We start from the raw sequence: 27303 nt of genomic DNA on the forward strand, positions 1-27303 counted from the left end.
GGGGAGATTAGGAGGGTGAAAAGGAAGGGTAGTGAAAAGGGGTTATGGTCATGATATATTGCCTATATTTATGAAGTTGTCAATAAAAAGTTTTTAAGTTGAGGCAGAATGTTGAGCGTGAAGGCAGCCTTAGTAAGATGCCTTCCCAAGATAAAGATCATTAAAAAAAAAAAAAAAAAAAAACTACAAGGACTCTCAAAAACTACAAGATAATATTGATACTCACTTGCTGGTAGCTTGTCTACATACAAAATCATAACTCCATGACAGCAGGGATTTTGACCTGTATCTTATGCTGCAATGGTACTCAGCTCAAAGTCAAGCTTATTTGTAAGGTAATTTGAGAAGTTATCTGTAAAGTAAATGAATACATCTAGATAAAAGTATCTCTCAGTTGGAAAAAAAAAAAGAAATATGGTGAGACTTGAAAGATTAAGAAGTCATAGGTTGGTAGAAGAGAATGAATTTGTAGCCCAGCTTAAGCATGCATGAAATGTAAAATATAAAGCTAGGACAGAACAGTCCTGTTGGGAAAGGCAGAACAATTTTGTTAGACCAGGGATACTCTGAAAACAAAGTTGGACAGCAACCACTCTTCAGAAGGGCTGACAATGGCAGGCAAAAGAGCAGCAATAAATAAATCACCTCTGTATTTATTGGAGAAGGAAATTATATTTTAAAAAACCCGACTTAATCAGGATGGATTACAGGGGAGAGGCAGATACCATGGGTACCTTACAAACAATGGCCTTGACTTTTTTATTATTATTAATCATGGAAGCATCAATCAAATCTCAGAGCAAAAAGTCTGGACTAGTTTTCTTTTTTTTTTTCTTTTTTCATTTTTATTTATTTATTTGAGAGTGACAGAGAGGGAAAGAGGCAGACAAGGAGAGAAAGAGAGAGAGAATGGGTGCGCTAGGGCCTCCACCCACTGTGAACGAACTCCAGATGCATGCACCCCCTTGTGCATCTGGCTAACGTGGGACCTGGGGAATGGAGCCTCGAACCAGGGTCTTAGGCTTCACAGGCAAGCGCTTAACTGCTAAGCCATCTCCCTAGCCCAGGACTAGTTTTCTATTGAACCCCACTCCTCAGCTTAAACAATTATAATTTTGTGAAGTATTACTGTTTTAGGGCAAGTATCAGATAAAAACAATTTTCATCTGTAAAGAGGGAGATAATTTTGGTTAAAAATAGAATTTACTGCCACCTTAGATAATTAGATAGAAAAAGAAAGCTTGGCTGGGCATGATGGCACATGCCTTTAATCCCAGCTCTCGGGAGGCAGAGGTAAGAGGATTGCCATGAGTTCGAGGCCACTCTGAGACTCCATAATGAATTCCAGGTTGACCTGGGCTAGAGTGAGACCCTACCTTGAAAAACCAAAAGAACAACAACAAAAAAACAACAACAAAAAAGCTTGAACCAAATAGAACTTGAACAGAGAATCTAAGTGAGATACTAGAAAATTAATAATAATAAGGAAGAGAAATTATGGAAATGAAAAAAATGTTTTCTTCCATATTAAACTGTAAAGAACCTTAAGACTCATGAAGAAATGGGGGTAGTAACTGATCCACAGAGATGAATATGCCAACATCAGAAAGTATGAGGCTGCTAAACTGAAAGAAACAGGTGAGTTTTCTAGGGCACAATACACAAAGAGAAAGAGCAGAGGGCCATCATCTGAGCTTTACCAGACAAGTACAGAAATAGGAAAGAACAATGTCATCCATGTGAGCTAAGGAAAGAATTGCAGGAAAGAAAAAATTACTGTTCTGAACATGTGAAAACTGTGCCCCAAGTTTTGATACTTGCTGGATGGATCCATTTAAGCTGCTAGTATCACTTAGGGCAGCAGAAACAGAACAGCCATCCTATGTAATCTAGTTCTATAACAGTCATACATGACATTCTTGCGCATGGATTTCAGATACTAAAAGAGGTTGTGCATAAAAGAGCAAGCTGGAGATGTAGTTCCACTGGCCTGGCAGTAGCAAAATAGTCCAGGGTTTGACCTCCAGCACTATAAAAATCAGTGGCAAAACAAAAATGTAGATGGCTTGTCATAAAACAGGAGAAAATGTTAGTAAGTTGAAGGAATGAGAACAAAATATATGAATTTAAAGAAGCATGGTTATTATTATTTAGGAACCACTCTTTCAATAGGTTATTTACTTATTTTTTAAGGTAGGGTTTCACTCTAGTCCAGGCTGACCTGGAAATCACTATGTAGTCTCAGGGTGGCTTCAAACTCACAGCAATTCTCCTACTTCAGCCTCCCGACTGCTGGGATTAAAGGCATGTGCCACCATGCCTGGAAATGTTTCTTTTGATATGATTAAAGGTAACTGCAATAGTACTCTCAGGCAATGTTAATGAGCACGAGTTACCTATGTGCTTAAAATCTTAAATTGGAGCAACTCAAAATACCATTTCTTAGCCTTAAAAAAAAAAACCTTTACAAGAGATATTTCCATTGGTGTTTTTGCAGTTTAACAAAAAGCTTGCACTCTCATGAGAGAAGCTAAATATGAATTATTCCCATTGATTTCTTTCTTTTTCTTCTTTTTTTGTTGGGGGGGGGTTCAAGGTAAGGTCTCACTCTGATTGAAATTAACTGTGTATTCTCAGGGTGGCCTCGAACTCAGATCCTCCTACCTCTGCCTCCCAAGTGCTGGGATTTTTTTTTAATTAATTAATTTATTTATTTATTTGAGAGTGACACAGAAAGAGGCAGAAAGAGAAAGACAGAGAGAGAATGAATGGGCACACCAGGGCCTCCAACCAGTGCAAAGGAACTCCAGATGCTTGCACTCCCTTGTGCATCTGGCTAACGTGGGTCCTGGGGAATGGAGCCTTGAACCGGGATCCTTAGGCTTCACAGGCAAGCACTTAACCACTAAGCCATGTCTTCAGCCCTAGGATTTCTTTTTAAATGACTTCCATTAAACCAAAACTTGTCTTATAGTAGTACTCTCAGTCTAATGCCTATTATATTTTAACTCACTTATTTCTTGTTCCGAAGAATAGAGAAATGGAACAGGCCTTTATAAACTGAATTTTAAATTCTTATATGAAAACAGTCTATAACTACAGCTGCAAAGGAAGAGACTCTTTTATGAAGTAGTTGAATTCTCCATAACTGTATGGTGTAATCAAGGAAGAATCAATTAGAAGTAAAAGATGGCCAGGGCAGGTAGGGATGACAAATCCACCAAGAATTTTCCTTTGCCTCCAAGTTGATATAAAGTTTGGAAACTGCTGGTAGACTAGGCGCTCTAGAATAGGAAGATATGTAACCTGGATCCTAGTAGTATCACCATATAATTGGTTACTTCACCCACAAGCTATGGTATTCTGTTCTCTTTCCTTATTTATGGAATCCTGCATATTCTGAATTCATTCTACTTCTGTCTGTCTCCCTTTTCTCTGCTCATTTTCAAGCCTCTAATACCATCCACTAAGTGGTCTCCCAAATGTTCTTCCTTCATGAAGTTTTGCTCCAACTTGATTTTTCTTCTCACAGAGTAAGTACTATAGAGCTTAGATCTAATAATACCCACTCAAGGCATTGTAGGTCTTAAATTAAAGTCTAAAGTTATTGGTATTATCTATAAGACTTATCTTTTCTCACATTCTATGCTTGTCACTAAAATTTTTCTAACGTCCTGAAGCATATCATGTCCTCTCATAAGCTACGGGACTTTTTGCATTACTACCTCAATTTCCTTTTCTTTGCTTAGGCCATCTATACTTACACTCCAGGCTTCAATTTTAATGGGACAATAATCTCTGCCTGTCCACATCATACCATGTTTCTAGATGCTGTCATGGTAACCTATATTACTTTGAGGTGTGCACATCAAAACAACAATTAATTTTGTATGTAAGTACTTGTTTAATTTTGAGCAGATAACATGTCTGTTTAGCTAGCCATATTTAGAACCTTTATGTAATGTTCATTCTAGATCCTGTGCATGTATTTGCTAAACAAGTAAGTAGTTCCTGATAATAACCTAAGGCATTATAGACTGTGATGCACCTTCTATGAGCTCTGAAAATAGAATGGTACCTGCTGTGGCATTTTCAAGGTGATTCCATTTTCTGTACTCACTGAAGTGAGAGTGACAGATACTACCAAGAAAGGGTGAGGAATGTAGCGTGACATGGAGACCTCCTGAAGAACCTGAATATCAGCAGTAGTATTTGATCTGTAAGAACAAATAAACAATAAAACCTCTCATAAAGCAACAATGTTAACAATGTCTTTTTGCTTTTCAGTTACTAGTAAGTACATTTCATGCTTACAGAAAACCCAAATATCTTCTACTTATCATTCTCTCCTCCCTAATCCCCCAATTGGTTTTAGCAAGGTTGAGGAACACAAAGAACATAAATGTGGGTAAGATGAAGTAAGGTGCCAAAGAGAAGGAGAAACAGGACTAAATATATACATATATTTCCTCCTTTTCTTCCTCCCTGGGAAGAAATGGAAAGAACAGATGTATCTTAGGGGAAAAAACAAATGACTAAGCGAGTCATGGTGGTGCACACCTTTAAATCCCAGAACTCAGGAGACAGATAGGTAGATCACTGTGAGTTTAAGGACAGCCTGGGTAAAGTGAGACCCTACCTCCGAACAAAACCAACAAAACACACACACACATATCCAACCAGTTGGTTGTAAAAGGGTGAGGGTGAAGGTTTTAATTAAGGTATGTCTTATCTTTGTATTAGTTCCCAATCATCATGCTTTTTAGCAAATATATTCTTCCTGGCCTTACTAAACAAACATACCTCTGGCAACAAAATAAAACTCAAGAGGTAGGATGCAGATGCTTTTCACATGCTATAACTTACCCATCACATTTTCTTTCAATACTGTAAAGGCATATTGAACAGTCTGCTCTAAATACTATTACCATGTCCCGGAAGACACTAAGCAGCAATGTTTCTGCTTGTGCCTTGGTGACATGAGCAAAGGCATTGTCCAGATTTAATGTTCGTAGATATACTCTCAGCTAAAAGAGAAAATGAAAAAAGTAGGAAAATGAGATGACAACTAGAGAGGCCTAAATACGTAAGTTCAGCTATTTGTATATACAGACTCCCCCCTGCCAAGCAATAGCATTAAAAGATCTATCTTAAGCTTTCATAAACAACAACAAAAAAGGATTATGTTTACAGTTTGGCAGGCTAAAAGCCAAAGATAATGTGATAAAAACTGAATGCAATTATTATAAAATATCCTTTCAGATTTGTGAATTTAAACGATACGTGACAAGAGTTTCCCAAAAGAACCATATAAATTGATAAGTTAATAAATCTTTAAGAATAGTCACTCTTGGGCTGGGGAGATGGCTTAGTGGTTAAGATGTTTGCTTGCAAAGCCTAAGGACCCGGGTTTTATTGCCCAGAACCCACACAATTCATATGCACAAGGGGCACATGTGTCTGGACTTCGCCTACAGTGACTAGAGACCCTGGTATGCCCATTCTCTATCTGCCTCTCTCTTGCTCTTAAATTAAAAAAAAAAAAAAAAAAAAAAGTCAGCCAGGCATGGTGGCACACTTCCAGCACTTGGAAGGCAGAGGGAGGATCACCCTGAGTTCAAGGCCATCCTGAGACTACAAAGTGGCTCGAGTGAGAGGCTACCTCAAAAAAAAGTAACAAAATAAAATACAAAAATAGCTCTAAAATAAAAAATTGATTATTTCTGAGAGAAAAAGTTACCTCTTCTTGACGTTCACTTATGTTATAACACGCAAGGACCATAAAATCATTCCACCAGGCTAAGCCACCAGTCACAATCATATTTTGTTCCTTAAAAGAAAAGTTTAAAAATGTATTTACCTTAGTTATGTTATCTGAAATTACAAGAAAGTAACATAAAATATTCTTAGGCAAACACAGAAACCTCAAATTATTCCTGTTTAATTTTCTCCTGGATTATATTTCAGAGACTCTGATAATAATACTTCACATCCTACCTTAAAAAAAATTTCTGCAAAGAAGCAAACACATCATTCAAAATAACTCATATATCATCATAGTTCCCACACTGGAAAGAACTTAGTTTAAATTCTGAATTTATCCTACATCAGATAAGTTAATGAATTTCAACCTCTCTTTTATCAATTGTTAACAGTAGTGTCCTCATTGGGGTGTTATGAAGATGAGATAATACACACAGACTCATTTCAAAATGCCTGACTCATAAAAGGCTTCTATTAAAGGTTAATTTTCCTTTCATTTGATTTTTGAAAATTGTGGCTATATATGCTATACAAATACATGTATCACATGCAGTTAAGCAGGGAATGATCTCCAATTCTGTATAAATTTATTCTTATCCCATCTGATGACTTCAGACTTGAAAGATTAAATCTTTAAGCTAAACAATTATTGTTACTGATTTTAACAGAAGTGAAAAACCAACTATCTCAACACAAGAGCTTTTACCAAATTATCAAGTATTTTAACAAAACTGGTTTATAGACATTATAAAAAAATCAACTTCTCCCTGTCCTATCTCTTCCCTCCTCCTTTTCCTTCCCTACCCATTCTCTGCTGAGGTTCAAGCTCAGAACCTATGAATGCTACCAAGTACTCTATTATCGAGCTACATCCAGCCTCAGTACCTGTTTCTTTTCATTCTATTTTAAGCCTTAATACTTTATACCTTAATATTGGTTGTTCATTTTTAAAAGACTAACCTGAGTAATGTTTCCAAAAAGTTTCCATTTTTTGGTGAGTAAGGAGTAATGTGCAAAACCAAACTTGCCAACGACAGCAATATTTTGTCCAAGCTTATCAATAGCTGAAAACTGTCAAGAAAAAAAGATTATTAAAAAAATCTATACTTTATTAGGTACATAATATAATATAAAGTAAATAGACAATAAATATTTGCTAATTTAAATAGAAAATGCTGAAATGAACACATTTAGCTATATTTGACACATAGATGTAGATATATTAGTAATGTACAACAGATCAAGTACTAAAATTTTATCCTTATTTAATCACAAGGGCATAATTCCCAGAATGACTACTGTATCACCAACAAAAATCACAACTCACCCGTATAGGCCAATTGCTTTCTAAGTAGGTGCTGGAAATCTACAGAAAATAACACATCAATTTGGTAAGGCTTATGAAATATAGTTAAATTGAAAGCATCAATTTATTACAATATTAGATTCATCTTCCTATAGAAATTTTAAGGTGCCTCTACTAATGGCTTTAGTAATAGAGCACTTGGAATCTGAGCCAGTATTTCACATTATCTATCTTAATCATTTCAAGTTTCTAAACATCAAGCTTCCCTTTACCTTGTAACATTATCTGTAATATTAAAAAAAAAAATTGACAGACTTTTACAGTACATGACAGCAGCTAGGCACTGTGCAGATGAACAGTTTTTGTTTGATGAAACAGACCAGCCCCAAACAACTATATCCAATAAAATTAAAACTTTGAACAAGTTTTGGCTTTTAGTAGAAATCTTTGACATATTTTTCTGATTTAAAAAGCAATCCTTATAAAATTAAATAATATCCAAATGTACAAAGTACAAAATGAAATCTTATTACTTAAGGATATTGTTTGTACTCTATTTCTAAACAAGCATCCATAAACATGCATGGATTTAAGGTACTCTTTTTCTATTCAGTATTCAGCTTAGTTATCTAAAAACATTCTTATTATAGATACTAAGTCTTTATCTACAATGTTAGTGGCAGATACAGTTCCCCATATTATCTGTTTTACATCTTTGTATACTGTGTCATTTTATTAGTATTATCAATTTTTAAACTAAAGGAATCTTTTGGGATATCAATGTGAATTACGTAAATTCTAGCTCTATAAATTAGATGTCTACTAGCCTACTAAATAAACAGTTTTTCAAAGTATTTGGGAAGAGCAAGGTATGAGTTAACAGAGAAACAGAACAAAGAATCTTAGAATAAGAAAAGTTTCAATTTATTCAAAATTTATTTTAATTTTATTTAATAAAACTGGTCTTGTTTTTAAGAAAGAAACCCAAGTCAAAAAATTATGTAAAGTGTAATCAAACCAAACAAAATTGTATAATGTGAAGACAAAATAAGCATCAAGCAAAAGCAATATGCTAAAAATATTTGTATTAAGAACTGAGGAGATGCCTCAGCAGTTAGAGGTGCTTGCAAAGCTTCTGGTGCAGGTTCGATTCCCCAGTACCCTTCTAAAACTAGATGCGCAAAGTGATACATGTATCTGAAGTTCATTTTCAGTGACAAGAGGCCCTGGAGTGCCATTTTCTCATTCTCTCTCAAGTAAATAAATATTTAAAAATTTGAAAAAAGAGAGAGAGAGAGAGAGAGTGCTGGGCTGGGGAAATGGCTAACATTAAAGGCACTTGCTTGCAAAGCCTTGGCTGGCCCAGGTTCAGTTCCTCAGTACCCATGTAAAATCAGATGCACATGAGTCTGGAGCTCTTCTGTATTGACAGGAGGCCATGGGGTGCCTGTTCATTCTCTCTTTCCCCTTGCAAATAATTTTTTAAAAATATATTACCTTTGATGAAAGGGTCAGATTTCACTACTTATCTATTAAGCCAATTAAACCATCCAACTAAATTAATAGCTTTTAGTATATTAAGAAGTTTTTAACACCAAGGCTGTTTTATGAATACCTACTTATAGAACTGAAGGTAACAGTGTCATAATATATGCTTAAATACCTAACAGATATGCTATACCACTAAAGCCCATAATAAAATTCACTATGATGGACAAAAATAGTTCAGAATAATGGTAAGCTCGAGGAAAGGATTTAGGGGTGAAATAAGGGTCGAAAGCAATTTTCTACAAGTTTGCACAGTTTTGCTTTTTAATGTAAAGAACAACAGTCACTACAAGAAGGATGTAACAGATGTACCTGAATATTACTTTCCTTTACCAAGATACTAAACAAAATAAATAGAAAACTATAAATTACTACAATCCTCAAACTTTGATGTTTCACTAGTTTTTATGAAATATATGTAGGTAAGTGATGCCTCAGCTGCAAAATCACTAGAAAAGTGATTTCAATATGAAGGGTTTCTAGTGACAGACCATAATAAAGTATAAAATTATACCATTTTAATGAATTTAGACTTACTCTTTTAACCTTCAAGACTATGAAGTGTTATGAGTTACAAATGATTTACTTTTAAGACATAAGATGTGAACTAAAAATTAAGCCTTATTTTTCATGTTTTTTTTTTGTCTGAATGTTATGGCAAGAACAAAAACTTGCTTATTCCTAGTGTCACTTTCACTGACCTATGTGTCATCCATCTGAACTCTAACCCTAATGCTGAGAATAGAAAATGGTAGAGGAATGGAAAGAAGCAGTTAATAAATAATGATGAAACTCCAAGTCATAAATGTACACACAGGGCACAAAAGTCATGCCACATCACTGGAAAAATGAGTGCTAAGGTACTGAAAACAATCTCCACCATTCTTACTAAAGGGTTTTCCAGTCTCTCTTAATCAGAATGTACCTGATTGTTTCTTGGTTTTTTTTTTTTGGAGTTTCCCCCCCCCCTTTTTGAGGGGGAGGGGGACTTGTTTCTTCCTTTCTTTTGTCTTCTGCCTAGTCTAATTCTGTCTCACTGCTGAGAATATGCACCGTGCTCCTAGCATGTTTGATCTGTGCCAAATGCCACACCTGGCATATTGGATGTTCATTGTAGGCTGAAATCCAAGTGAAATAGACTTCAAAGTATAAGTGAAACAGATATTAAAATCCACGGCTGACAATGTTAACAGTGTCTGATAAAATGTAGGCATTTCTCTTCCATATTTTGTGAAGGTTATTCTTTTCAAATAGTCACAGTGAGGTTAACTATAAAATCAATACCTCAACATACTAGATAATAATGACCAATTCATCTTTCAGGAATCAATGTTTACACTGTATATAATACTGATCATTAAAATAAATGACAGTCCAAGAAGGCACATAGCCACAAACTAGGTTTTATTTTTAAATTTCCTATTGTATTTCATTACTTTCTTTGGTGTGTGTGTGTTCCATTACTTTCTAAATTTATACCCAGAAATATAAGAAAATATAAGAAGTATAAACTGAAAAAGGCACTGCCTGCTGCCAGCTACTGCTCTTGCTTCTGACAAGTTGCATTTGTTCTGTTTAAGGTAAGAGGAACACAACATAAACAGAATTGTCTACTCTGGAAGTTAAGGAACATACGGCTTACACAAACAACAAGAGGATTTCAGACAAGGAGCAGAAAACACAGTAGGAGTACTTGGAGCTCCTTAGATGACATTCCACTTAGAAACAAGCACACAGAGTATAAATCACACAAACAACCCATTCTGATGGAGGACTGGACTTATCCTAGAAAAGAGATGTTGAGAGGGGGAATGACACCAGGCACCATGATTCTTCAGGGAGTCATCATTTCTGACTAAAAAGCTTGGAAGGCATTATGTACACACTAAGAGCTACCCTACAGAAAGACTACTTCTATTCTGCATTCAATCACCTGGCTGCAATGTTAGCAAGCCTAGAGTAGGGCACTTCAAAGTAAAAGTATGGCCAAATAGACAAACCCTAAGTTTTAGCTCAAAGTCAGTGTCAACGTTTAGTCCCTAGATTTTAAAGTACGTAAAATTAACTATTTAACTGTAGATCATAGTAAGGATAGGTCTCCCACTACTCTTGTGTGATGGGCAAATCATGTAACTTCCTAAGCCCTGGTTTCTTCATGTATAGAATCCAGTTGGGCTACATGATCTATAAGGTCCTTCCAGCTCTAAAAATTCTATGAATCTATTATAATTTAATTATTTTGGGAACATAAATATAGCATTACGTTAAGGAAAGCTAAAAGACCTAGGTAAATCATGTTTAAAAAGTTCATCTTTCTAAATAACTTTAGCTATCTGATGAACAGAATGACAGAAAATTCTTGCTAGTCCTAAAATCAGGGTTATATGATTATTTTAATGGAATGTTTCAGAGATGATTAAGAATCACAGAATTTTTGAGCTGGAAGGAAATTCAATTTTGTTATTGCCTGATGGATTTTTGAGTTCCAAACCTACCTTCTTTGATCCTCTGCTCTACTTGGATCTCTGGTAACACAGACCTGGCTAGGCAGAACTGGCATTGATGCTAGGTCAGTGTAGAATGAATAGTTCAAAGTATGGGGAAATGAAAATAGCAGAGAAATGGCTATAGGAGAGAAGGGAGCAGTGGAAAATTTTAGTCAAGAAGTAGCTGATGCAATTTAATTTAAAAATTATTACTAATTATAAAATGGTATGTACATTATTTGATTCTATGAATTTATTAATGTAAATTACATTTTCTTTTAGTGCATAGCACATGTCAATGTAGGAGATATTCCTCCCTTAACCTTTCACATAATGACCATTTTTCTGTCTCTCATTATGTTCACTTAAAGTCAACTGAAAATAACATGAGAACTCAAGTAATCTAGCAAGGCACAACAAAGAGAAAGCAACAAATTATGGAAATAGAAACTGACTAGAAGCTGGTACAATGGTTTAGTCCTGTAAGCCCAGCACTTGGATGCTGCAAAGAACTGTGAATTCCAGGTCAGCTAAAATGTAACATTGTATCTTCATGGGGGGGGCTGATGAAAAGAAGTGAATCTAGGGCTGGAAAGATGGCTCAGTAGTTACGGTGTTTGCCTACAAAGCCTAAAACCTGAATTTGATTCCCCAGTATCCACATCAAGCCAGATGCACCAAGTGGAACATGCATCTGGAGTTCCTTTGCAACAGCTAGAGGCCCTGGAGTACCCATTCTCTCTCTCTCTATGCCAGGCATGGTGGTGGCATGCCTGTAACCCCAGCCCTTGAGAGGAAGGGGTAGTATGATCGTAGTGAGATCAAGGCCAGCCTGAGACTACATAGTGAACTCCAGGTCAGCCTGGACTAGAACAAGACCCTACCTCAAAGACAAAACAAAACAACCCCCACCACCAGGAAAAAAAAAAAAAAATCAACCCAAGAGGAGGCTTTGATGCATTTTGGTATCAAGTGAGGGGAAGAAAACTTGGCACTTTGAAACTATATATGTAAGTTTCTCTTAAGAAACTTCAATTTAGTCACTGCTGCAAAGAATTCTTAATTGGTATCAAAATTCTAATTTCCATAGTAAATATCAATCTATCAGAATTATTAAAAGACTGGCAATTTAAAATGGTATCAGGGTGATACCATATAATTTGGGATGAGAGTAAATAATAATAAAATTATTAGCAATAAAGTTCTAGAATGATCACAGGTTTGAAATATGGTCCACTATCAGGAAGAGTATTCCCTACGTGGTCCCATTGGAACTGCCCGGTCAGCTGCACAGGGTCCAAGTCATATTGCCACTTTTCATGCAATGACTACACTTTTGGGTATGCAAATCCATACAGCTAGATTAAGCAAGCAGAAAGTAAAATAAAATGATTTTCACTGAGAGGACAAAAGGAGCTTCTAGTTCTCGACACTACTAACAGATGTAAAGCAGGAAAGGGGATCCTCTGCTGGAAGAAAGAAGACAAGGACAAGAACACAGAAGTGCTGAGAGACATACAAGTTTACAAGGTTAAATATTCAAAAGTTTGTTCCATGTATTACCTTCCCGAGGGTCATTAAATGAAAATAGTAATTACTAAGTCAACACTTACTTGCACAACATGCCAATGCCGATGTCCAAGTAAAGTGCTTAACCCCTGAGACTCTAAACCTCCATCTGCAAATGGGCTAGTCTCCCGACTAGTTGTACATTCTGAGTGTGCAGAACTCCTGGGATTCTGAGTTTGTGAGGTTTCTCCACAGTTCAAGTACAAGCGATCTTCTCCTTGAAGTAACACTTGCTCTTGGTTACTCTAAAAAGGAAAGAAGAGGGGCAGAGTAAGAGCAAATAAAAGTAACTCAATATTGCATAGGGAAAAATTAAATAATGTGCGGACTTAAGATTTATTGTAGAAAGTACACCATATATCAATAGTGATTTTACTACATAACAATCTCAATAGTCATATATTAAGAGAGAATAGGCAACAAAATCAGTAAAACTGATTGCTTTTAGTATGAATCAAGTTTTTGGCACATGGTTATAAACATGCCCAGACTTAAAATGCTATAGTAGTACCCCTCAACAGCAATGCTGAGATTTTTTTACATCTGGGAATGTAATAATATAATACTCATTGTCTATATTGTCATTTTAAAATATTTTTTATATTTTTATATTGTATATATTGTCATTTGCCCTCATAGGAAGAGAGGGTGAGCCAGAAACAAGGATATTTCAATGCTGGAGGACCTTCAATCGAAACCACAGGGGATAAAGGAGCCAATCATTTAGCGAATCATCAGTTAGGGTCAAGGACTGTGCAAGGTTCTGAGGGTATGCAGACAAGTAAAACAGTTCCTGCTCTTAGGAATTATAACTATGCCTTGATTTTTAATTAGAGGTCAATGTTCTCAAAGGGTAGACTCTTAATTAAATATTAGTGTGGCATCCTATCCCTTTCCCATTTTAGTTCAAATATACTTATGGATCCACTAAAATTATTACTTGGGGTGGGGAAGGTCAGGAAGAACTACCTGTTCTTATTCTTCCTTGGATCACATGCACTAATAGGGATCAGAGATCCAGGCTATTTTCACATTACTTTTCAAACTAACTTGTTATACCAAGTTAGTATCTTTTAAATATCATCAATAATAGGTACACAGTTATGTATTTCTAACATATAACTATTATTATACTATCATTACATATTATATATATATTAATAAATATATATATATATTTGTATGTGTGTGATGTGCATATCCACATGTGTTTGGGCATATGTGTTATTGCATGTGTGCATATGGAGGCCACAGGTTGATATCAGGCATCTCCTTCTATCATTTTCTACCTTACTTATTGGAACAGAGTCACTGAACTCAGAACTCACCAATTCTGCTTAGTGTAGCTAGCCAGTGAGTCCTAAGGATTCTTTGTACACCTAGGATGCTATGATTACAGGTATGTACCATTTTGCCCAGCATTCACGTGGGTTCTGGAGATTTGAACTTAAATTCTCATGTTTGCATGGCAAGTGCTTCATACACAACTATCTTCTCAGTCCAAAGATATATAATACTAATGAACACTATTTCAGGTTGATAAATATATGAAGTTTATGTTATTAGGCCAATGTTTTCCAAAGCGGGTCTCTAAAGATTTTACTTCAATGTGAAAGTTCCTTAACAGATGACAGCTGAATAAGCATGTAGAACATGGCTGCTTATATTTCAACTCCTCGATTTCATGATGCATACAAGCACAACTCAGGATCTGGATAGCTTCGTTTTAAAGCCTTTATGTCACACTTGAAAATGTAACATTTTATTTGCTTTTTGGTTTTGTGATTCTCTTTTCTCAGCTTTCTGAGTACCAGGATTACAAGTGTAAATTATAAGTGTAATTATAAGTGTAAATATGCCTGGCTTTAGAACATTTTTTATCCTGTGGATATTAATACCTTTCATCAGCAATGTCTCATAGAAAACATTCTGGGAAAGACTACTGAGTCGAAGATTAAATTATTTAAGTTATTTAACATATAAACATTGCTTTCCTTCAAACTGCTTACTGCCTTTGTTTTAAACACAGCATATACCAAATAAATTCAAATCATGTCCATAAGTAAGATTTTGGCATAAATTTAATAGAAATACAGTAATCACAGAAAATACACAAAAGGTGATATAGCAGTTTAGGAGTGTGTTGAACATCTATGGGTTACAGAAAAGAGTCTAAAATTGTAATGTTAAAGACACTAAAGATACTAGCTTTAAATACACTTACCATACAAGGGTTTACAGTGAGCACACTCTTGATAAACTGAAATAGCAAAATGCTGGGCTGTTTAACTACACTCCTGAGGTCAGCCTCAATTTCAGTGTTCTGAGAACCAAATCCACTGATTACCCATAGATGATATCCTTCTGCACCCCAGCTCTTGAAGAAAGAGAAAAAAGGTCAAAACAATAAACCATTCTTTTTAGCATTTCTTAACTTCAGTTAATAATTAAAGGCAATCAATATAAGAAATAACCATTCCAGCACTTGGGAGGCAGAGGTAGGTGGATTGCCGTGACTTCGAGGCCACCCTGAGACTACATAGTGAGTTCCAGGTCAGCCTGGACTAGAGTGAGACCCTACCTTGAAAGACAAAAAAACAAAAGAAAACAAACCACCCAGTAACAGTATTATATTGTCTATTGAATGTTAGAGAAATCATGACAAGTGACACAAACAAGAATCACATCCACTGGTTCTTGGCTATCTAGTACATCATAGCTATCTCGTCTACACTAAATACTGCTCTGAGCTTTTGTTTCAGGATCCCAATCTTAAGAAATATTCTATTGTTTTCTATAATCTTGCTATAGATTTCATTTACCTGCCTCTCCAGTACAAAAAAGTTCTTGAAAGATGATGACCAGGTCACCTACTAGTTTAGTCAAGGAGCATCTACAATAGACATAGTCTTACACAAAGCAAAGAACAGTAGACTGGAAGTTGGAAGAATAGTTTTCAATCCAGCTTGGCTTTTCGTTATGTTGTCTCGGCCAAGTTAACTGGTTTTACCAAGCCCAAGTTTTGTTTTTGTTTTCTGTTGCAAAGTGAAAATACTCAAACAAAAATTTTCAAGCTCAATCAGTTTTAATATTCTGAAATTAGATTCCCTGACAGTATTTGTTTTAAATTATTTGCATTTGTATGTATGTGGGTTCACCAGGTTCTCTCACCCCTGCAAACAAATTCTAGATGCAGAATATGGTTTTATGTGGGTGCTGGGGAATTGAATTTGGGCCAGCAGACTTTGCAAGCAAGCAACTTTAACCATTGAGAGATCTCCCCAGTCTACCATGACAGTGTTTTTTGTTTGTTTGTTGTTTTGTTTTATTTTTGGAGGTAGGGCCTTGCTCTATCCAGGCTTACCTGAATACTATGTAGTCTTAGGATGGCCTTGAACTCACAGCGATCCTCTTACCTCTAGCTACTAAGTGCTTGGATTAAAGGTGTGCATCATCAAGATGGCCGGGGGGGGGGGGGAGGGAGAATGGTAGCAGACACAGAATGAGAATGGAATGGGTGCCAGGGTTTCCAGCTGCTGCAAATGAACTCCAGATGCATGTGCCACCTTGCGTACTTGGCTTGATGCATTTGGGGAATCAAACTTTGGTCATTAGGCTTTACAGGCAAAGCTGAGCCATCTCTCTAGCCCCCACAGCAATATTTTATAAGGTTTAGTGATTTCCAACCTGAGAGCCAAGAAAATGGTAATGGTGCATTCATAAATGCTGTAAACTTTAAAAGCTGAATATAAATTTACCTTTTCCCACAATGAATTTCCTCAAGCAAATTAAATGCTTAGATTTGTGGCTAAAACAGCAACTTAATGAAGGCTACAGTATCAGGTGTTACATGCCATTCCAAAGCACTAGCTAGCAGAGAAATGCTATTTTATTGAAAACTTATTTAACAACATCAAGGTGGAGAGAGACATCAAAGGGTCTTGATGGCAAAAGGCAATCAAGATAGCTTTAACTTTTGGAGAAATCCAGTATCAGAAAAGGCTATCCTTTATGCAACAAAAGAGAAAGGCGGTGATAAGCCTCACAGTCACTATTTCACAAGGACAATACCCAGAGAACCCACAATAAGAAATGGTTTTATGAAAGACAGAGGTTAGAAACCAGGTATGGCAGCTTATGTCTGCAATGGTAGCACTCCAGAGCGGGAGACAAGCAGACTGAGTTCAAATCTAGCCTGAGCTACATAGTGAGTTTGAGGACAGCCCCAGTAACATAGCAAGCAAGGCCCTATCTCAAAAACAAACGAGATGGGTATGATGCCTCAGGCCTTTAATCCCAGCACTCAGGATGCTGAGGAAGTAAAGTTACTGTGAGTTTAAGGCCAGTCTGGGTTAGAGTAAGTTCCAGGTCAGCCTCGGTTAAGAGTGAGAACCTGCCTCAAGAATAAACAAGCAAACAAACACTTCACCTAAGGAAGACTCTACTGGTACTTAATAGTATCTGATTTTTATCAGACTAATGTGAGAAGGAAAAAAAAAAAAAAACTCCAAATTTCTTATATTATGCCCAATTTTTTTTTAAAATACAAAGTACCTACCATAGAGTTGATCTTTAGGGGATCTTTTTTGGTACCATCAGACCTATAACTGAAACAAAATAGAAACTTAGTTTTATACTTTTCCAAATCCATACAATGTATATAATATTTAGCTTCATCCTTTTAAAAAACAAATTGATCTTGCTCCATAAATTTTTTTTTTTTTTTTTTTTTTTTGAGGCACGGTCTCACTTTAGCCCAGACTGACCTGGAACTCACTATGTAGTCTCAGGCAGGCCTCGAACTAACAACGATCCTCCTACCTCTGCCATCTGAGTGCTGGGGTTAAAGACATGTGCACGACATCTGGCAGAGAAAGAGAGAGAGAGAATGGGCAGGCCAGGGCCTCTATAATCATTGGAAATAAAGTCCAGATGCACGTACTTTGTGCACCTGGCTTTATGTGGGTACTGGGGATTTGAACCTGGGTTGTTAGGCTTTACAGGCAAGTTCCTCAACTGCTGAGCCATCCCTCCAGCCCTGCTCCTTGATTTTTAACATATTTTTATCTATCTGTAAGCAGAGAGACTATGGGTATGGCAAGACCTCTTGCCACTATAAACAAACTTCAGATGCATGTACTACTTTGTGCATCTGGCTTTTTGTGATTATGGGGAATTGAACACAGCCAGGCCTACAGGTTTTGTGAGCAAGTGCCTTTAATCACTGAGCCAGCCTGACTTTGTTCCTTTAAAATAGAAATATATAATAATGCATTAAATTAAAAAAAAAAACTGTTGTCCAGTACACTAAAGCTTATCACTCAGCTACATTTTTCTAGGTACAGTTGACTTCTTGACAACCCCATGTAGTATGGGAAAAGATGGGATCATTTCATTAGGACTCAGGGTCAGGGTAGTATATAAAGAAGGCAGAAATATAAGCCTACTGGAGCAACCTAAATTAATCTAATGAGATAATAGAAGTTTTCTATTGCCTATTAGTTATTTATTAGTCACTTGATGTTTTTTCCCCTTTCAATGTTTGGCATTAGTAATTGAATCCTCCCTCCCTATGTGGGGGCAGGGTCCTATTCTAGCCTAAGTTGACCTAAAATTCACTCTGTCGCCCAGGCTGGCCTCAAACTCAAGATGCTTCACTAAAGGAGCTTAAAGGTACTGGGCTTAAAGGCATGTGCCACCATATCCGGCACCAAGTACGTGCACTTTTATCAAATGAACTGCCAGTTTTAAAACAGTGGCTATTTATAGAATCAGTATATTCTTAAGTTAAATCTGAACCAATATTCTAAACAAACTGTTTTGGTATAAGAATGAAAGGAAAAGAGAATTTATGGAGGTCATTATGTTAAGTAAAATAGGCCAGACTTACAAGACAATTATCCCATATTTTCTCATATATGGACTCTAGATTTGTGTGTGGGGAGGGGTGGGGGAGAGAAAGAAATGAAAGTATAAAAGGAATCATAAAAGAGGAGTCGTAGTATTACTGAGGGAGGGGGGATGGGAGAATATGAGAGGATAATGGGAGGAGACAAAAACACTGCATGTTTCCTCATGGGTGGCACACACACACAAATGAAGGCAGATGGGGACTATTTGGCAGAAGGGAGGAGAATATGGACAAAGAACCATGACATATATGTGTGAAAATATCATCATGCAACCCATTGGCTTCTATGATAACTTAAAAGAGCAAAGTAAGGTAAACAGGATGGTTCTTTGGAACACATTTCTGAATACATTTATTGTCAGAGAGATAATGGGGTTATTTTATCTAGTTTCTTTATTAACTCACGCAAAATCTCCTCCAAGTGTACATATCAGCTGGGCTCCAAACACACTCCATAAAGAAAAACCTCCATATTCCCAGGTAACTATTACAACACTATTGTCAGGTGACCATCTAATCAATTTAACAGCTCCTGTTTTGTTCCAAATGTCTGTCAAAAAATAGAAGAGTTAAAAGATTGCTTCAGAAATACTTAGCACTTTTTACAGGTTGTAACTTCAAATGTAAATGATCAGAAAATCACAAATGATTCAAATAACATGAATCCTATTATGGGGCTACTGTAGACAAGTCTTTGTTTGACCTAAACCATCCAAATTAATTATAAGAAGCAAACTGTCTCTGTCACTACCTACTATGTAATCCTAAGGTTTAGTTTTGTGTAAGTCTACTCCTACAAAAAAGGAATAAACTTTCACCAAATGTAGGCCTTTAAAACATCTACAAAGTAAGAGTGACCAAAACAAACAGCAAATTTCTATTTTTAGCACTGCAGCAAATGATAGCCTAAGTGACTCTCTTTGCTTCCTAAGATGTTGAACAGCATGTTTAACAACTGCCCCAGAACAACTCAAAATACTTGGACAAAGTACTTTTCCCTGAACTTATCTACCAAACTCGGGGAATCTTTACCATAGGCGGGATCACCCAAACACCTTGTGAGGAATAGGACATAAAGCTCAGAGCTCATCCAAGGCAGGAAATCTAGTAAATGATACCCATGTAATGATGAAATCACAAAGAAGAATCAGAGAAAAACTGCCATGGAGAAGGAAAGGGGAGGAAGCATTTCCACACTACACCTACAGTACGAAGTAGCTGTGAAAGCTCCCTGCCAATCCTCAGTCACAAATCAGCCCTCACTCTGATTTATGTAATTAGTATGGTTTAAAAACAACAATCTTAAACAGAATACAATGCAAAAGGTTCTAGACTGATGTAGTACTCCCATGCAATCAGCAGAAACAAATCTCTACACAAAGTCAAATGCAATCCAGGTCCCAAAGCATTTGAACAATTTTTTGTTGTTTTTTGAGGTAGGGTCTCGCTCTACTACAGGCTGACCTGGAACTCACTCTGTAGGCCCAGGCAGGCCTTGAAGTCATAGCGATTCTCCTATCTCTGCCTCCCAAAAGCTGGGATTAAAGGCATGTAACCACCAAGCCTGGCAGTCAAAACAATTAATTCTTAAAGAACATTACTAGCTCTCAGCCAAAACCCCTAAAAACATATAAACAAGAGGAACTAGAACTCAAAGAGTAGAAGTAGAAGTCAGAGCAAAAGTAGACTCATGGACTGGAGTGACAGATCAGTGGTTAAGGCACTTGCCTGCAAAGCCTAAGGACCCAAGTTCAATTCCCCAGTACCCTTGTAAAGCCAGATACGCTAGGTGGCACATGCATCTGGAGTTTATCTGCAGCAGCTGGAGGCCCTGGTGCACCCACCCATACTCACTTTGTGTCTGTCTCTCAACTCTCTCTCTCAAGTAAATAAATCAAATTAAACAAAAAGGTAGACTTGGAAAGAATTTAGATAGTAGGATGAACAGACATAGCCATACTTTTTATAGGTACAGAAATAAGGATTGAAACTAGGAGCAGGATGCATACAATCTAAAACTAACTAAACTTATTAAAAATAAAAATACAGGCAGGAGTAGAGGTACACACCTTTAATCCCAGCACTCAGAACTAGAGGTAGGAGGATTGCTATGAGTTCAAGGCCACTCTGAGACTAGAATAAGATCCAGGTTAGCGTGGGCTAGAGTGAGACTGTATCTCAAAAAAACAAGCAAACAAAAAATAGAGTAAGTGAAATTTAAAACTCAAAGGACATACTAGGCAGCATATGAGACCAAAGAGAAAATAGTGATCCTAAAGACAGATAACAGAACATTTCTACAATGTGTCTAGAGAAACAAAAAATAAAACAAAACAAAATGTCTTACAGCCAAGACAACAACCATAGACAAAAGTATAACGGCTATCTAGTTAGAGTTTCAGAAAAAAAGAGATTAGAGGAAAGGCAATATCAGAAATAATGACTGTTTTCTAGAACAGGTAAAAGGTATGAATCTTCAGATCCAACAAGTCTAATTCAAGCAATTTTCAAAAACAATAAAAATCCTTTATCATCTACATCAGGGTGAATCTGCAGAGCATAAGTGACAAAGAGATCATAAAAGTAACATAGAGAAACAGGTTAATCAGAAAAGGGAATACAACTTGATTGGAAACTTCCTAATAGCAGCAAGAGAAATCCTATGACAGTGAAAATTCTCTAATACGTGCATTGAAACTGTCATTCTAAAATCACACTCAAGTATAACTAACTAAAACACAGGACAAAACAAAACAAGATAAAGACCAAAATAAAAGCAGAGTTCACCACCACAAAAGACTTCACTAACAGAAATTCCAAAGGAAGTATTTCAGGAAGACAATGGTCTCCAAAGGAAGGTGTGAATTGTTAAAAGAGATCATCATCATCGAAACAATGCTTTGTATATATGTGGGTGAGATTACCTCAGCTTTCCCAGAGAGATTACGATTTTATTATTATTATTATTACTATTGTTAATTATTAAGATTTTTTCCTTATCCCCCCATAACAGAAAAATTTATAATCTTAAAAAAAATTTTTCTGATTTCTTTTTCTCAGATAGAGAAAGGGAGAGAGTGAGAGAGAATGGGTGTGCGAGGGCCTCTAGCCACTGCAAACAAACTAGACACATGCGCAACCATGTGCATCTAGCTTACATGGGACCTGGAGAATCACGTCCGGGTCCTTAGACTTTTCAGGCAAGCACCTTAACCACTAAGCTATATCTCCAGACCTAATATGTAATCTTAAGGCAATTGTTCTTAACAAATTTTGAAAAGGATAGAACAGAACAGATTTGCAAAGGAATCCTAACTACTAATGCAGATAGGTAATGGTACATAATCAAATACTGAAATACATAAGGCACAGATAAATGAGTGACTGATATGCAACATCTGTTACACTTAATGTGAATGCCTAGCTGCAAGTAGTCTCCAAGTATAATTCATTCTCATGTTACATCTGTATGAAGATAAGCCATTAGAGTTGTGATTTTTTAAAAGAAAATGTGCTGTGGGGGGTTGGAAAGATAGCTTAACTGTTAAAGCTCTTGCCAACAAAACCAAAGGAACCAGACTTGCTTCCCCAGTAATCATGTAAAACAAGATGCACAGGTGGTACATGCATCATTTGCAGTGGCCAGAGGCCCTAGAGTGCCCATTCTCATTCTCTTTCTCTCTTTTTGGTTTTGGTTTTTTTTTTTTAATTTTTTTTTTTTGGTTCATTTTTTATTTATTTATTTGAGAGCGACAGACATAGAGAGAAAGACAGATAGAGGGAGAGAGAGAGAATGGGCGCGCCAGGGCTTCCAGCCTCTGCAAACGAACTCCAGACGCATGCGCCCCCTTGTGCATCTGGCTAACGTGGGACCTGGGGAACCGAGCCTCGAACCGGGGTCCTTAGGCTTCACAGGCAAGCGCTTAACTGCTAAGCCATCTCTCCAGCCCGGTTTTGGTTTTTTTGTGGTAGGGTCTCACTCTAGCCCAGGCTGACCTGGAATTCACTATGGAGTCTCAGGGTGGCCTTGACCTCATGGCCATCCTCCTACCTCTGCCTTCCGAGTGCTGGGATTAAAGGCATGCGCCACCATGCCCAGCCCCGTTCTTTCTCTTAATCTACTTCTTTCTCTCTCTCTCTCTCAAATAAATAAAATGTCTTGAGAAAAATCATTATTTTTCATTTTTTCACCTCCTCCTCTTCTGACAACTGATCTCATCTCTCTCTCTGTTCTGCCCACCAATCAAATTGGGTCTCATGTATTCTAGGCTGGCCCTGAATTTACTAGGCATCTGTAGATGACACTGAACTCCAGATCTTCCTTGCCTCCACATCCCAAATTTTCAGATTACGGACAGGAATGCGTTACAGCCATGCCTGGTTCATACAGTGCTGGCAATGGCAATTAAACCCTGGCTGAGGTAGATTGAATAGATGCCTCCCAATAACTTTAGGAGTTTTATTAAAGCTTCTTGGATTTCCAGCTACCTGGTTGGAGGAGGTGTCATTGTGGGCAGGTCCTAGGGTTCAGCCCTAAGGTGTGGAGAGGATTTGGAATTCCAGTCTAAAGATATGCAAAGTGCTTGAGTTAGACCTAGAGTTCCTTAAGTGTGCTTGCTTATGGTGACTCAGCATGGACCTGTGAAAGCAGGCCAGCTTTTTCTGCCATTACAGAACTTCCCCTGGATCTGTCAGTCTCAAATAAGTCCCTTAGTCCTCCTGTAAACTGTGTCTGGTCAGGAGGTTCATTCCATTAGCATGAAGCTGTCTAGTACAGAATTGGTACCAAGGAGTCAGTTATTAAGATGAATCTGACCATGTGGATTTTGGTCTTTTGAAACTTTTGTTTGGAAGGAACAAGCATGGACTTGGTGCCTACAACCCAAGATGCTTTTTGGAGCAGTAAGCCAAGAATTATGGACTATTCTGATGAGAGTATGAAAATGCTAAGTGCAGAGAGAACTGTATTTGAAGGCCTGGCTTATGAACTTTATAAGGGGAAGGAAAGACTGCAGAAGACTGTTAGAACTGGATTACTGGCATAAGAGCTGGGTACGTTCTGCTGCCCAGGCATCAAGGTTAAATTTGTAATGGACTGCTGTGCATAGCTAAAGTTAAGGCACTGAAAGATTTAAGATTTTAACTTAGAAAAACTCAAGCAAGCTTAAAATTATTGGCCCAGAGTCTGATTGCGGAAGCTGCTGTTGTCAAATACACTAGCATTTGGAAGCAAGATGGGCCAACTATGTTACATTGAAACGATGAAAGGATACCTAAGGAAAGACTGTGATAGACATGAAAACTCTTTTGGGAAAAGAGTTGACTGAAGAAGGAACCTGCTTTTCAAGGTTACAATTTATTTCATTCCTGAATTAAGAATACTGTGTTCTGTATATCTGGTATTGGTTTTGGGAGCATGAAAAATGTGTGGAGTGGTCATTAGTGCACACAGTTTCAGGAGTCACTGCTGAGACACAGCATACAGACAGGAAATAAATAGGCTGGCAAAGCCACTGGAAGATAGACTGTGTTTTGAGTGGAGACCCAAGGATGTTTTGGATATAACAGGATATATATGTAAGCAAAGGCTATCACATAGCACTGTTGGCCTGGGATGGATGTTTACCCTGGATATTCAGCCCAGCTAGAGGGGAAGAATGGGAAAAATCCAGAGACTCCTCACTGGTCACTGGTTATGGTATCGGACTTGGACTGAGATGTTTGCTTGGTGGTGGCTGAGTTTACAGTGTTCCAGCCTCTCCTTGCTATGCCTTATACTAGTTGAAAATGTTTACTTTACCTTTATATGTTGAAAGTATTTAACTTGTTTTGATTTTACAGGACTCACAGCTAAGATACAATCTTAAATCTCAGAGAAGACGTGGGACTTTAGAACTACTGGTAAAGACTGGAGACCTTTGAAATTGGACTCAATACAATTTACAATGTGAGATGGTTATGAATCTATTAGAGGTCAGGGTGGAATGTGGTAGATGGAATAGATGCCCACCAATAAATACGGAGGCTTTATTAAAGTTTGTTGGATTTCCAGCAAGCCGGCTGGAGGAAGTGTCACTGTGGCTGGGCCCTAGGATCCAGCTACGGTGGTTGGATTCAGGTGTTTCCCTTAAATTTATGTGTTCTGAATACGAGGCCCCACTTGGTGACAATTTGGAGGTGGTGTATTGTTGGCGGCAGGCTTCTCCTTGCCAGTGTTTGGCACACACTCCTACTGCTGTTTTTTGTTGGGCCTTGAGAGGCCCAGGCATGATGCCTAGTGGAACTTCCTGAGTCTAGCTAAAGTTTGATGACCTGTCTCTGGCCAGCTAGGACTCAGTAAGACGCCTAATGGCTTCTTGCCTGCTACCTAGGGCAGGAGTTGGAATTATCATTTCAATAGTCACAGTTTGCTATTGGCCCTTACCTTTCCCCCCATCCTAGAATCCCTGCCTTCGTCCCCAACATTATATAGGCAACTTCTTTTAACAATAAAGCGAGTTCCTGCTTCCACAAGACTCCCGACTCAGTGTGGTTTTTCTCCAGTGACTAGGAGAGGTTCTGAGTCGTCCAATGCTCCCCCTTCCTTCTTAACCCCTTGGGACTGGTCCCTCCTCAGCACTACCTATCCGCTGGGGAGCCCGGCAGTTTTTCATCTGATGTTGGCCAGGAGGTGATGGCCACCCTCTGCTCATGCCATCGTTTTCCTCTGCCATCAATCATGGAGCTCCTCCTTGAGTCAAATGCCAAAATAAACCCTTCCCCCCCCCCCCCACAAGCTGCTCTTGGTCAGGTGTTTTCTGCAATTCTAAGGTGACTGTAACTCCAGACCTAAGGTGTGGAGGTGGACTGAGAATTCCAGTCTAAAGATATACAAAGTGCTTGAGTTTAAGGCCTGGAGTTCCTAACTGTGTTTGCTTGTGGTGTCAGTTGTGACTTTTCTCTTTTGGCAAGGACTTGTGAAAAGTAGGCTAGCTTCTTCTGCCATTATGGAACTTTTCCTGGATCTGTAAGCTTCAAATAAATGCCTTCTTCCTCCCATAAACTGTGCCTGGTCTGGAGGTTCATCTCAGCACCATGAAGCTAGTTAGTACTCCATATCCCAATTTTTCAGATTATAGACAGGAAAGTGTCACAATCATGCCTGGTTTATAGAGTGCTGGCAATAAAATCTTGGGCATCATGTATGCTCAGTAAGCACTCTACCAAATGAGCTGAACCCCCAGCCAGTGAAAATCAATTTAAACCAGAAATGTAGGTGGTTATACTGTAATGTCTGGAAGACATTTCATTAGTTAAAACAACATGTGTTAACAAAACAAAAAAATACATGTTAAAGAATGAAATAAAAATATTTTCTATTTATAGGTATATTTTTGAAAATGCTACTAAGTTGTTAGGACATAGATACTAATTAAGTGGTTAAGATCCAAACAACTTAATGTAAAGTGATCCTGATAATCATTACACTATGGAAACCACACCCAAACTAATTAGTAAACAAAACTTTCAGTATTTATTTTAGCCACATAAAAGTTACAGATATTAAGAACAGAGTGGAGCTGGAATGATAGCTTAGCAGTTAAGACACTTGCTTGCAAAGCCTCATGACCCAAGTTTGACTCCCCGGTGCCCACGTAAAGCTACATGCACAAGGTGGTGAAATGCATCTAGAGTCTGTTTATAGTGGGTGGGATTCCTATAGCATCCATTCTGTCTGCCTGCCTCTCTCTTCTCTCTCTCTGCTTGCAAAAAAATACATCCTATAATCTTAGAACTCGGGAAACTGAGGCAGGAAGGTTGCCAAGTTTGGGGTTGCCTGGGTTATACAGTAATAAAACCTGTCTTAAAAAGCCAAAAGAAAGGGCTGGAGAGATGGCTTAGTGCTTAAGGCACTTGCCTGTGAAGTCTAACGACTCATGTTTGACTCTCCAGGTTCCACATAAACCAGATGCATAACATGATGCAAGTGCGCTAGGTCGCACATGCACACAAGATGGTGCACAGTCTGGAGTCTGATTACAGTGGCTGGAGGCTCTGGTGTGCCAATTCTCTTTCTCTCTGATAAAAAAAAAAAAAAATTAAAAAGCCAAAAGAGAACAAAACCTTCTACTTCTCTAGCCTCCCTACACTCATTACCAAAACAAGTACTGAGTCTCTAAGGTAAAGTACCTTCTTAAACCACCAACTGAAGAAAAACAATGCATGTTGCCACTATACCCAAAAGTGGTGTTTTTGCTATGCCCTCTGTCGGAGCTGCAGCTGCTCTTTGACCTCAGGAACTGCAGCTGGTCTTGGAACTCCAGGCACAGAGGTTTATCGTATAGCCTTGGTAAAGCAGACTTCAGACACAGAAGCATTAATGGCCTTGGTGGAGCAGACTTCAGACATGAAGGCATTGTTTTGAGAAAGTTTTGTTTTCTGTATATAAGCTTGTGTCTGCCTGAGTAAAGTTGAGCCTTGATCAGAACTTGTCTTGTGTTCTGGTCTCAGGTTCATTCCCACTCCCTCCTTCGGGGTCTGTTTTGACTCCCGTGCCGCAGGCCGGCACACCCTCTTTACTGCAATCATCATTAGCAAAAGGTTCAATGAGTGCTTTTAAAAGGGAGACCATTTTTTATGTTTACCTATGATATACAGTTATGGCCAATTAGATAGAAGTGAAAGCTAGCTGGAGTATGTAACAGGTAGGGATACATCTGGAATAACTTTTGATTTCCTGA

General features: G+C 37.8%; 1 protein-coding gene across 2 annotated transcripts in view; it reads right to left on the bottom strand.

The window, feature by feature from the left end:
- The window catches only part of Ric1 (RIC1 homolog, RAB6A GEF complex partner 1), a 127346-nt gene that overhangs the window by 18982 nt on the left and 81061 nt on the right, over nucleotides 1–27303 (bottom strand). For both annotated transcript variants that reach the window (XM_004653178.2, XM_045149157.1), the window contains 9 exons: nucleotides 18989–19133; nucleotides 17231–17279; nucleotides 14897–15049; nucleotides 12717–12917; nucleotides 7091–7129; nucleotides 6724–6834; nucleotides 5741–5830; nucleotides 4867–5027; nucleotides 4079–4217 (listed from right to left, as the gene is read on the bottom strand). In XM_004653178.2, coding sequence (XP_004653235.2) covers nucleotides 4079–4217; nucleotides 4867–5027; nucleotides 5741–5830; nucleotides 6724–6834; nucleotides 7091–7129; nucleotides 12717–12917; nucleotides 14897–15049; nucleotides 17231–17279; nucleotides 18989–19133 — 1088 coding nt within the window. The remainder of the gene's footprint in view (nucleotides 1–4078; nucleotides 4218–4866; nucleotides 5028–5740; nucleotides 5831–6723; nucleotides 6835–7090; nucleotides 7130–12716; nucleotides 12918–14896; nucleotides 15050–17230; nucleotides 17280–18988; nucleotides 19134–27303) is intronic.

Source organism: Jaculus jaculus, chromosome 1, assembly GCF_020740685.1.
Source record: "Jaculus jaculus isolate mJacJac1 chromosome 1, mJacJac1.mat.Y.cur, whole genome shotgun sequence".
NCBI lineage: Eukaryota > Metazoa > Chordata > Mammalia > Rodentia > Dipodidae > Jaculus > Jaculus jaculus.